Genomic DNA, 12219 nt, shown 5'->3' on the forward strand with positions numbered 1-12219 from the left:
AAAAAAAAAAAAAAAAAAAAAGCATTGAATGCCTTCTAAACAAATCACTCCATTAGAAAAGTAAGCAGTGACTTAGTCATCCTCTGTGGCTGGACCTTGCCATTTTTAATTTTCTGTTAACAACGCCTTGGTGAAGATTCTTGTTGATCTTTGGTAACTTTCATTGTTGCTTTCTTAGAAAACTCGTATTTCACAGAATTTCTAGACCACAAAGAATATTCACACACACACACACACACACACACACACACACACACACACACATCCACACACATGCACTCTGTCTGCAGCTTGCTGCTGACTTGTGTCTTTGAAGAGACAGGGAAATAACCAGATTGGAGACTTTGTGCATTGAAAGATAGAGGTTTGTTCAACTTCTACTGCCCAACTGTTATTGAACTCCGGGGTCACAACTTGTGACCCAAATCAGGTCTGACCAACCATATTCAATAAGCCAATAAAAATACCAAACTAACTGAGGGAAGAAGAAAATGGGGACTTATGCAATGGAGTCACATTACTGACTTGGAGTTGTGACTTCCAAGTTCAATAACACAGCCACAGAGTATTTCCGGGTGGCGCGTTGTTTGGGGGAGTTTATCTTGATTCCCGATGGACTGACTTCAAAAATGATCATTAAGCCAAGGTGGCAAGTCTCCAAGCTGCTGAGTTATCTGGAAAACCCTGTGATGGGGTGAAGGGAAAAGAGATGGAGCAGCGGTGACTTTAACTGTGACGAAGGCTGGGCTTCCTTAGCTATCGGGTTGACTCTGGTCATTTAAACCTGCCATGGGGAAGGCCCAGTGCCCCGTCTGGCCTAAGGCTCTAAACCAGGGGTGTCAGGACGAGCTTGGGAACCTGTGGTCCCCAGACGACGCAGGTGGGCGTGTCGTCCTGCTCCGCTGCCCCTGCGCCGCCCCGCCCCTCGGTGGCAGCGCCGCGCACCGATTGGCCGCTCGTCAGCTGTCGGCCGTCACGTGCCGGAGCGTCCCGGGAGCCTGGCTGTGTGCTGGGGCGCATGGACCCTCAGGCTGCCCCCGGTCAGGGGTCCGGAGAGCCCAGTGCGCGGGAGGCCCCCAGCGCGGAGGTGAGCGCCACGGGGTGGGGGACCTGGGCTGGAAGCCGCGAGGCTCGCAAGCTGCCGTCCGGCCGCTCACCCGGGAAACGCCGGGGTCCCGCGAGCTCGCAGTCCGGCCGGTAACGGCGGGAGCGAGCGCGCGCACACGCGGACCCGAGCCCGGGGTGGTAGCGGGCGCCGGAGGGAGAGGGAAACCGGGGAAACCGGGGGGGGGGCACTGGGGGCCGGGGTCAGGTGGGAGCGTCGAGGAAACGGATTTTTCTTTTCTTTTTTTTTTCTTTTCTTTTTTTTTTCTTTTTACCTTGAGGATCTCTGGTCGTTGGTGGGGATGTGCAGCTGACTTTGGACGCCAGATGTCACCGGTGCTTTATTTTTTCCCGTTTGATGAAACGGAAAGGCCCCTTTGTGACACGGGGTTTCCAGAAACTTATTTTCGAGTGGGCGCAATACCGCCTTTTCCTATGACCCGCCCTTATTCAGCGTCCACCTCTACAGTGAGCTTGACCGTGGGCACCCTATTTACCAGAAGCCACGCCTTGTGCCTGATACAACGTATATGCTAATTGGGTCTATGAATGGAATGCTTTCCTTGAGCCTCAGAGATGCTACTTGTAGCTACCGTAGCAAAAGATTCGCCAAGCAAATTAGCTTTGCAGAGTAGGACAGCACTCATTTTGTCAGGGTGGCGATGAGAGGACAGTGGCCCAGCAAGGCCTGGAGGTCGGAAATGGAGCAAATGATCCTGAAGCTTGGATCCTAGAGCGGGCCTTGTCCAGAAGAGGTCAGTGGTTCAGCGAGTCGCCAGTCGGTGAACGTGCGAGCAATATGAATGGCATTGGAGGTCTGTGATGGCAGTGGAGGGCCCACGAAGGTTTTGAGAAGAGTAGTGATTGCCCTTTCTAAGACTGAGCAGGAGTGGAGAGATGGCCCAACACCTTGCGGGGGTTGGGGGTGTTAGCAGTGAGCTCTGGTTATGGGTTATCGCTGACCACAGGAGGCAGAATTGAATCATTAAAAGTCCAGGCATGAATGGATAATGAACGCTTATTAGAGTGTGTGTAAGCACAGGTGTCTGATGGAACGTTCATTTAAGACTGGAGAGAGAGCACGGTGTTGGTCCTAGAGAGTTTGGTTTGGTTCCCAGCACCCACTGTAGGTGATTCACAGCCATCTGCAACTCTCTGTCCAGGGGATTTGGTACATGTACACTTGCAAATATATGTAAATATAGAAATAAATAAAAGCTTAAAAACAAAGTGAATATAAGTCCAAGAAATGTTACTTGTCTGGAATCTAACAACAGGTGGTTTTGTTATTGTTGTTGCCTTTATTGTATTTTTTGAGGCAGGGTCTCGTGTAGCCCAGGAGCTCACTCTGTGACCAAGACTGACCTTGAACTTCTGACCCTCCTGCCTCCACTTCTCAAATGCTGGGATTAAGGGTATGTGCCACCATACCTGGCTTTCTGTCATGCTGGAAAACCAACCTGGGGCATTGAGCACACTAGGCAAACACTCTACCAACTGAGACATCTCCAGCCTGTGCTAGGTGTTTTCATAAATGCTACGTCAATATAGGACCCCTGCAAGGTCAGAACAACCACCCCAGGTCATGCCCTGGGTGGGTGACAGGGCTAAGATTGGAATCTGGCCTAATCAAGCTGTGGACTTAACTGGTTCCACTGGAGAGAGGATCTTGGGGACAATAAAGTTTGGGGCACTCTGAAGTAATAGGGAATAAAATGACCTGGTTGGCAGTAGGGATTTAAGTATTCCGTTCACTGTTTAGAAACTAAAACTCTGGGTCCCCACATACCACTGGGGAGACAATGTTAGAAGGATTAGAGGCTAGAGAGGTGGCTCAGCAATTGGGATCGCTGGCTGCTCTTCTGGAATACCTGGGTTTGGTTCCCAGCACCCACATGGGCAGCTCACAGCTGTCCTTTGACTCCAGTTCCAGGGCTTCCAGCATCCTCACACAGACATACATGCCAGCACCATACATACATACATACATACATACATACATACATACATACATACATACATACATACACCAATGTAAGAAGGAGTTGTTAGATATAAGGTTAAGTAACTGAAAAAAAGGTTTGCAGAGAAGTAGCAGGTGCAGGAAACAGCTACCAATCCCAGCCAGGAAAAGGAGATGAAGGCAGAGCTGCTCAAGAGACAGAGGAAGGGTTTACAGACAGACCTGGAATCAGAAACCCTGAGACCCAGGAGCTGGCCAGATTGGCTCTAGAGTATCTTGAGTGTAAAGTCCTGTACCCAGACTCCTGAAGAGGGCCCAGGGGTGAGAGCAAAACTGGCCGCTGTCAGTTGGCCACCACAAGGAGGCTTTCCCAGTGGTGCAGCTGGAGAAGCATTGCTGGATGATGCCTACAGGCCCAGCCTCTCTAGCCTTGCTGGGTCCTCAGGAGCAGGTGCAAACCCCGCAGTATGAAGAGCACTATGGGAGAGTGGGCCCAGAGCATCTGGGTCCCAGATACCCAAGTTCCTGGGTAATGATTTCTTCTTCCACAGGCTGGCTTTGCCGCAGCTGACCTCTCTGGTCAGGAGACAGAGACTGAGATGGCCATGGATCGACTAGGCAAGTAGACGGCAGAGACCTGGGGTGGGTGTTGGAAGAGATGGAGAGAAAAAAAAGCATAGTCCCTTAGCCTCATGCACTTTTTCTTGCTAGCCAGTCCTCTCTGCCAGTGAGTTACCTTCTCTGCCCAGTGTTTCGGTGGAACCCTTCATTTGGAGGCTTCAAGGAAGTACTCGACATTGTACGGATTCAGACCACCTCATTTCACTGGGAGGAATAACTCGAGGCACTGAAAAGCATACAGAATATGTAGGTAGAAAATTGTTTCAGTTCCAAGTCCAGGTTATAGTCCTTGAAGGGCTTACATTTTTTAATCCTTAGGTAAGTCACTTAGCCTTTCTGTATCTGCAAAATGGGCTGATGGTACCTCCTAGGGTTGGTTTTAGGGTTGCATGAGAAGATAACGCACTAGCCACTGTGTAATCATAGCTAATTAAGAAGTCCCCCCCCTTTTTTTTTTACCATGCTTAGTGAACACGGGAAGAAAACTGTAATGGGTAGGGCTGGTCTATAGATGAAGCCAGGATGGGTGTAATTGTAGCAACTGGTGGGTGCTAAGCACTCACCGTATTCCAGGCACAGCTCCCAGTGTTTCCTCTTTGCCTAAATAAACTCAAAACAGCCTGGTTACTGTTTAAGGCATATAATAAAGTCTTAAAATGTGGCAAAAGATTTATACTATAAATTTACCATTTCGCTGTATTAACTCTTACAGTCTGGTGGTGTTCAACCCGGTGACTTGTACAGTTGTTGCCACTAGTTGTAGGATATTTCCCTGTACCTGTGAGGAAACACTCCACTCTCTAGTTCCTGAGCCCTAACTGCTAAGCTCTTTTTCCTGCCTAATGATTACCTGGTGTGAACGAGCAAATGCGTATGTACAGTAAATGAAATTATACACTAGATCGTCTCTTGTGTCCGGGGTCTTTTCATGTGGCGGCACCTACCACTCATCCGGTGACCAGTGCCAGCATCGCCTAGACTGGTGACGATGAACGGTGCTGCAGGGGACTTTTTTATTTAGTTATTTATTTTGTCTGAACTGTTTTTAGTTCTCTTGGGTTTAAGAATTGTTGGGGCTTGTGGTAATTCCAGGTGTCAGCTGTTGTGAATCAGTTAACTATCAGTCCAGTGGCACACTTAGTATTTGGCAGGACAGATCTGAACTCAGGTCACCTGGTTCTAGATTCCAGGCTCCTCGCATGTTGTTTATGAGAGCCGTAACACCACAGCTGTTTCAGGCCAGTTGCTCCTTCCCTTAGCCCTGTGTCATCACAGGACGCCTGGCCTTGAAGGTCCATTGTCCTTCCCCAAGTTCAGGAAGAGGAGTGTGGGGACTGGCAGGCCCTGTTCTCTTTGTACTAGCACTCACTCTGATGAGCTTTGAAGAGGAAAGTGCAACACAGGCTTGACTGGAAAAGTACATCATTTGCCAGAGGCTTTTGGGTTCACTGGCGTATAAACTACCTGAAAATATCCCCTGTACAAGACCCTCTGTACTCAATGGCCTTGTCTAAGACAAGCATCTTATTGGGAGAAAATGATCAACCCTATTTTGAAAACATTATTTTATAAGTGTAAGTGCTCTGGTAACTAAAGACTATGTGTAGATTTTTACTCCCTCTTGGAAGAAGGCTAACCATATGAGCAAAACTCCTCTGGTTTTATCAATTTAAAAACTTCTTTTTGTTGATTTCATAGCCAGAGGAGCCCAGAGCATCCCTACTGGCAGCCCTGCCCATGCTGAGGGCCCAGGTGTGGAAGAGGATGGCTTTGTGGAGGAGAAGGAAGCCGATGAGGAACTGTACGCCTGGGAGCTGTCAGAAGGGCCGCCCATGGAACAGGCTGCTGATCTCTTTAGTGAGGACTGGGACTTGGAGCTGAAAGCAGACCAAGACAATCCTTACGGTAGGTAGGGCGTGTCTGGGGGCTGAGCCGCAGCTGCTTAGACCTTCCCATTTCCCCTAAAAGCTGATGATGGGAATGGGATCATATACATGAACTCAGCCTCATCTTTGGTCCAGGTCCGGAATTTCTGCTTTTCTACATTAAAAACAAATTGTACCAACTCTACAATGTGTTGATTTGTTTCAATAAGAAAATTCTCTACAAAGTCTTTAAGCTGAGCTGTGCAAACAGCAGTGGTCTGTGATCCATTTGTTTTCCTTTTTGCTTCAGAGAACATTGAGGACAGATGAATTGTTCAGAATGCCTTTCTTCAGGAGAGGAGGGGTGTGTGTGTCTATGACTGTTATTAAAATAATTGCAAGTCTTCCCTCTAAACTCTTCTTGTGCAATCCAGTTCCATTTCCCTCCTTCCTTTAACCTGTCTGTTGAAACTGTCTGCAGATGCTGATGACATCCAGGGGAGCATTTCTCAAGAGATTAAGCCTTGGGTGTGCTGTGCCCCGCAAGGAGACATGATGTATGACCCCAGCTGGCACCACCCCCCTCCACTGATACCACATTATTCTAAGATGGTCTTTGAAACAGGACAGTTTGATGATGCCGAAGACTAACTCGTCACTTTCTTCCTCGTGGGAGCTTGTGTTCTCCAGATCAAGGGTTGTTTCCTGTGTTCTCAGTGAGATGTCCTGTGCAGGCATCGTTCCCAGGGTTCCTCAGCATGGGCCACAGGCGGCTGTTGACTGGGGCTGCCGCTCTCCATTTTGTTGTTAGTTCTGTTGTTGTTAATGGACACTTGGGTGTGTGTTGGCATTTTTGTGTTCTTTATAAATAAAGGAAAAAATAACTCAGTGTTCTTTGCATTTCTTCCTTATGATTGTGTGCTTCTGACGAAGGTTTGTCCCTTCGTTGAATTATTTTTTGGTTTTGGTTTTTGAGACAGGGTTTCTCTGTGAAACAGCACAGGCTGTCCTGGAACTCGCTTTGTAGACCAGGCTGGCCTTGACATCCACCTGTCTCTGCCTCTCAAGTGCTGGGATTAAAGGCACATGCTACTACCACCTGGCAACCATGGCAACTCTTACAAAGAAGACATTTAATTGAAGCGACTCGCTTACAGTTCAGAGGTTTAGGCAAAATCCATAACCTGTTTAAGTCTCTCCTTAACTCTACAATCACAACCAAATGGCCAGAGCTACCAAGTTCTGTTTCTTGCTGGGACTGGGAACACTGAAATACAATTAGTACTTTCTCAAACTAGAGCAGAGACTTGAGTGGATGGAGATGCTCTCGGCATTAGTGAAGCACACCTAGGGTACTTGAGGACATTTTCAGGGGTGGGTCATGAAGGCTCTCCTCCAGCCAAACCACTAGCAGATCAAAAACCGAATATACTATTGGGAGGTGGTGCACACTTGGCGGAAGGTTCATCCCTGGAATGTACCTCGGCCTAGGTCTTTCCCCATTCCTTTTCTCTTAGATGTCATGAGGTGAGCAGTGTTCCTCTGCCACACCCTTCCTCCTTGCCACGGGACTACAAGCCACTGAAACTCCCCAACCCATGAGCCAAAACAAGACTTTCCTATCTCCTCAGATAATCTGTCACAATGACAGAAGTCTGGCTATAATGCAATTATTTAAAAAAAAAAAAACACCCATGAAGATATTAACATGAAAGTCTTTTTTTAATTTGGTTGATACACGTTTAACAAAATATGTTAGAATAACAATCTATGACGAGAAACAAGGTATTTATAGTAAGAAAATTGTGTGAGACATCAAGATGATCTACAGGAACGCTTTCTGAGACAGGGTTTCACTGTGCTGCCCAGGCTGGGCTCAAGTGATCCCGACCTCAGCCTCTCATGTAACTGAGGCTAGCTTGTCCACTACCTCACTAGCTCTTAATTCTTAACTGAATCTGGAAGACTTTCAGCTCCTACTCATTACGCAGATCTTGAGCCCCAGCAGGCCCAGGAATAGGAGGTATAAACTCTATAACACGTTTGGCAATTAAGGATCATCTGTTAATGTGAGCTGGCAGGGACACCACAAGGAAGACTCCACTGGAAAAAACTACAGATAAGCGTGACCTCAGTCACTTGGCCTTTTCAGTCTTTGCAGAAACTATCAAAACTGCCTTAAATACCTACTCAACTGTCCTTTCAGCAGAAAACTGTGACCTGAAGGACTCCAGCTCCCGACAACATAAAAGTTAATGAACATCAAAAATATTAAAGATTCTTAAACTAATTTTACATGAAAAAAGGATATAAAAGTCATTCAAAAGTACACTTAAGGCTAACAAAGATTTTCTCAGATTTACTTTTCATGCTCAATTCTCAATCTTTTTTTTTTTAAAGTTACTGGGGACTGAGCCATGGGACAGTTAGTATGCAAAACATGCTAGGTAAGTGCTCTCCCACTGAGCCCTCTACCTAATAATTTTTATGATCTGAAATCAATTACACACACGGGGTGGGGGGAGGTTTTATAAGTTTAAATTCTCTTGCTTAATAAATGCCTACCTCCCCCAATCCTTGTACTGTGACTCAAATAAGCTTAAGGGCAATGCGCTATATCCATCTGGAACACATTAATAGAAATGCATTGACTTAGCAAACAGCCAGCCACATAAATGAGGTCACATGAAAAAATAACCAAGCGTTTACTCTTTGTAACACTATTAAGACAAACAGAACACTACACACGCACACACACACACACACACACACACACACACACACACACACACTCGACAAGCTGTGAGTTTGGCAAACATAGCAGAGCAAGTATTGTTGTTTGAAAATCACATCTGTGGTTCTTCCAATGGCGACTCAAGAGCTTCCATCAGCTTCTTATTTGCCTCCTCATTAAACTGGCTTTGACAATGAGTTAAATGTTTCTTAAAGCCTCTTGGGAAATTTGATTCAAAATTACAGCGTGGACATTTAAGTAAACTTTGCCCATGGGCTGCGACGTGATTTTTAAGGAGAGACTCCAAGAGAAACGCTTTCCCACAAATTGTGCACTTGTACGGACTATGCACATTGTGTTTATTAACCAGGTGATGCAAAACAGCGCCTTTCTTCATGGCACGGCAGCAGCAAATTTTGCAGTAGTATTTCCCTTTTCCACGCTTCATGTACTTTGCAATCTCCTCCTCAGAAATGAAGGCCTCTTTCTCTTCGGTGAACTGAAGTACGTTTTTGGACTGTTCTGGACTACTCATCTCCATTTTGTTCTCTTTGCCAAAGTCAATAGACTCGACATCCACCTGCTCTTGGTCGCTGCTGGAATCCTGGCCCTTGATGTCTATGGCATCTAAATCTGTTCTCAGGTACTCACTACTACTGAGCTCAGCATACGAGTTCTCTTGACTGTCTTTCTTGAGCTTCTTTGAAGGAGGAAATAGAGCATCCTCTAGCAGTTTCTTAGGTGCAGCCAGAAGCCCTTCCTGGACCAGACTATCACATTTTGCAGCATCATCTACAGCTTCCAGCTGAAGCTCATCACCAAGCTCAGTGGCCTTCTGAGCGTTGGAGATCACAGCAGATTTGGGGAGCTCAGGGAAAAGTACATGCTTCCAGGGCTCTGGGAAAAGTGCACGTTTCCGTGGCTCTGGAGAAGCAGGAAGGACTGCTTTGGTGGGCTCAGGAAACAGTGTGGACTTCCTAGCCTCAGCATCTAGAGAGAGGACAGGCTTCCATATGTCTGAGGCCACCTTTGGGGGCTCAGATGAGCCAGAAGGATGTTTCCGTGTCTCAGGGAAGACGCTAGGCTTCTGAGATTCTGTAATGAAGGAGGACTTCCAGACGTCAGGAGACCCACAAGAACTTTTCTGGGACTCGGGGAAATCCAGTGAAGCAGAAGAACTTTTCCGCTGGTCAGGAGAAAGTTTCCAAAGGTCTGGAGACCCTGAAGGCTTCCTGAGCTCCGAAGATCCTGCTAGACTTCGGATCTCAGGAGAGAGGGGTGGGCCCGGTCTGCGAAGCTCAGGAGACACAGGGGGCACTGCCTTCCAGTGTTCGGGTGACAAAGCAAGAGCTGTCTTTCTGAGCTCAGGGGGTCCAGACTTCCATGACTCTGGAGATGTGGGGGGCGTTTTCCAAGAACCAGATGAGACTGAAGACTTCCAGGATGCAGTGGACACAGATGGAGCTGGCTTCCACGGCCCAGGAGATACAGAAGGTATTGGCTTCCAAGGTCCAGGAGACAAAGATGGAGCAGGTTTAGATGACTTCCAAGGTCCTGAGGTTGCTGAAGGACTGGATTTCCAAGGCCGAGGAGAACCAGGTGGCCCTGGCTTCCAGGAACCTGGTGATACTGCTGGGGTTGGTCTCCGAGGCTCTGAAGTGACGGCAGGGAATGGCTTCCAAAGTTCAGGAGACTCTGATGGGGATGGCTTCCTTGGCTCAGGGAAGGCAGTCCGTGTAGGCTCCCGAGACTCTGGAGATGCAGTTAGGGAAGGCCCCCAAGGCTCAGGCGATGTGGCCAGAACTGGTGACTCTGGAGACAAGGTGGAAGGGGGAGCCCCTGTATCGGCAAAAGGAGAGTGCTTCTGGGATTTGGAGCTAACAAGAGCAAACTTGACAGACTCAGGGGAAGCAGGGGCAGGCTTCTGCAGCTCAGACACCATGCTGGCTGGGTCGACACATTCAGGGGAAGAAACAGAAGCAGTTTTTGAGGCCTCAGCAGGAAGACAAGGGGCCCATTGCTCAGGAGAAACAACAGGGCCAGAGTCCTCAGGCTCCAGAGCAGGAGGAACAGACTTTTGTGGCTCTGGAGACAAACTCGGACCAATTTTCTGTGTTTCCATGGGGAGAGCTGGAGTGGGCCTCACTTCTGCTGGGTCCAAGGCTGTGCTCTGGTGTTCGGGAAGGGAAGGGCTTTCCACAGTCTCGGTCTCTTTGCTCAGCTGGTCCTTTGGTTTGTCCCTCCACTTCTCTGAGGCTGCGTGTTTGGCTGTGATGTGATAGTACACATTGGAGTACATCTTGCTGGTAAAGAAGCACTGATGGCAGTGGAAGAGCTTCGCACTCTTCTGGTAAAATATCATCTTGCCGAGTCCTCCAGCATCCATATCATCACAAAACTCCGGATGGATGGAGCCCATGTGGATCTGCACGTTCTCATAATCGGTGCCTCTGAAACCACAGTGGTCACAGTCCAGGCTCAGCGATGGTTTGTGAGGCTCCTGACACACTTCCATCTTCGGTCAACGCAAACAGCTGGGCCTTAATGGCTTTCCACCCTGTTGGAAACACCGGGCTCGGTTGCTGCCGTCTGAAAGACCCCCCTGGACAAGGTTAACCCCGTGCGTGGTCCACGTGGGGGATGTGGCGTCTGCTGTGGGCTGCCCTCTGGAGAGCAGCTCTACATCCACCTCGAGACCGACATTGATCGGTTCCATTCCGCGAGCCGCCAGGCGACACCGGCAGAAGCAAGTGGGGGTGGGGGACGCGCAGACAGGCCACCGAGGCGGAGAGCAGGAGGAGCCCACCGCACGCTCTGGCTTCCAGACCGCGCCAAGGGCGCCAAGGCGCCCGCCAGCCTGCTAGCTGCACCCCGCAGCCGTCAATCAGATTTTATATGGTTTTACAGAAGATGAAGAAAAGTAAAATAAGACAGACTCACTAAATTGAAATCAAGGCTCACTGTTAAATCATGAAAAAGATGATATGCTGGAGATAAAATATTTGTGAGACACATGTTTTTGATATGTTTTCCGTACAGAAAAACACTCAGAATCCATCAAGAAAACAAACAACCTAATTCTAAAGAATGGGTTCAAAGAACTTAGCAGACATCTCATCAGTTGTTAGAAAAGCCAGTGCAAAGATGTCATATTCAATTAGAGAAACACGGCATGCAAATACAATGAAATGCAGTGTATCCCTGCCAGGAAAACTAAAGCCCAAAGTAGCTGACAACACAAATTGCTGGTGAGGAAATGAAGAAATAGGAACTGGCCTTGTGACAACAAAAGTTCAGATGATGTCACAGACATCTCGGTAGACTGGTTCTTCAGTGATGACTACTTATTGTGACTATATTCTCAGGTGTTTATCAAATGATTTGAAAATTTGTATATACACAAAACTATTCTTAACAGTGTTTATAGAATCTTTATTTAAAATGATCCCAACTTGGATTTAGTGACGTGTTCTATATACTATGAAAATGGTTAAACTATAGCATATACATAGAATTCAATGTCATCCATTTATAAAAAGGAATAAACTGCAAACTATGTAAAATATAGATTAGCATTAAATAAACAATATTTTGTGGAAGCTAATCTGATAAGACTTCAACACATGAGACCGTATTTTATGATTCTGTAATGTAACTTACATTGTCCTCTACATTTTTTAAACCCACAGAGCATTACAGCCAAAGGTAACATTAGTGGATGGAGATGAAAAATCCTTCAAGATATCAGAGGCTCCCAGGACATAAAGGAAAACATCACCAAAGCCTACCACTGTACTGTGAGCTCATGACACGTGGTCTCTGAATTGAAAAGGTTTCACCTGAAGTCACTTAGGTAATGAATAGTAACTGAATAAAGAAAAGGGGAAAGAAAGCACAGCAAGTACTGGAAAAGACTACTTTCTATGACAGCA

At 47.3% G+C, this 12219-nt stretch overlaps 2 protein-coding genes across 4 annotated transcripts in view; one reads left to right on the forward strand and one right to left on the reverse strand.

The window, feature by feature from the left end:
• Positions 1–980: 980 nt before the first annotated feature.
• Positions 981–6442, forward strand: Coprs (coordinator of PRMT5 and differentiation stimulator). Its single transcript, XM_005366246.3, has 4 exons — positions 981–1087; positions 3619–3685; positions 5387–5593; positions 6035–6442. Exons 1-4 carry the CDS (start codon positions 1019–1021, stop codon positions 6202–6204), a joined length of 513 nt encoding a protein of 170 aa, XP_005366303.1. The 5' UTR covers positions 981–1018; the 3' UTR covers positions 6205–6442.
• A 1952-nt stretch (positions 6443–8394) lies between these two features.
• Positions 8395–12219, reverse strand: part of Champ1 (chromosome alignment maintaining phosphoprotein 1) — a 9239-nt gene continuing 5414 nt past the window's right edge. For 2 of the 3 annotated variants that reach the window (XM_005366248.3, XM_026788821.1), the window contains exon 2: positions 8395–10844. In XM_005366248.3, coding sequence (XP_005366305.1) covers positions 8400–10802 — 2403 coding nt within the window. In that variant the 5' untranslated portion in view covers positions 10803–10844 and the 3' untranslated portion in view covers positions 8395–8399. Of the gene's footprint in view, positions 10850–12219 lie in introns of all 3 variants that reach the window. The other variant, XM_026788820.1, reaches the window with a different exon arrangement.

Source organism: Microtus ochrogaster, unplaced genomic scaffold (genome assembly GCF_000317375.1).
Source record: "Microtus ochrogaster isolate Prairie Vole_2 unplaced genomic scaffold, MicOch1.0 UNK7, whole genome shotgun sequence".
NCBI lineage: Eukaryota > Metazoa > Chordata > Mammalia > Rodentia > Cricetidae > Microtus > Microtus ochrogaster.

What these genes read in the sequence shown, in the direction of transcription:
- Coprs (XM_005366246.3), top strand. Translation starts at nt 1,019, where the DNA reads ATGGACCCTCAGGCTGCCCCCGGTCAGGGGTCCGGAGAGCCCAGTGCG. An exon ending in GATGGCCATGGATCGACTAG is followed by an intron (nt 3,686 to 5,386) that starts GCAAGTAGACGG and finishes TTGATTTCATAG; the next exon opens with CCAGAGGAGCCCAGAGCATC. An exon ending in AGACCAAGACAATCCTTACG is followed by an intron (nt 5,594 to 6,034) that starts GTAGGTAGGGCG and finishes AACTGTCTGCAG; the next exon opens with ATGCTGATGACATCCAGGGG.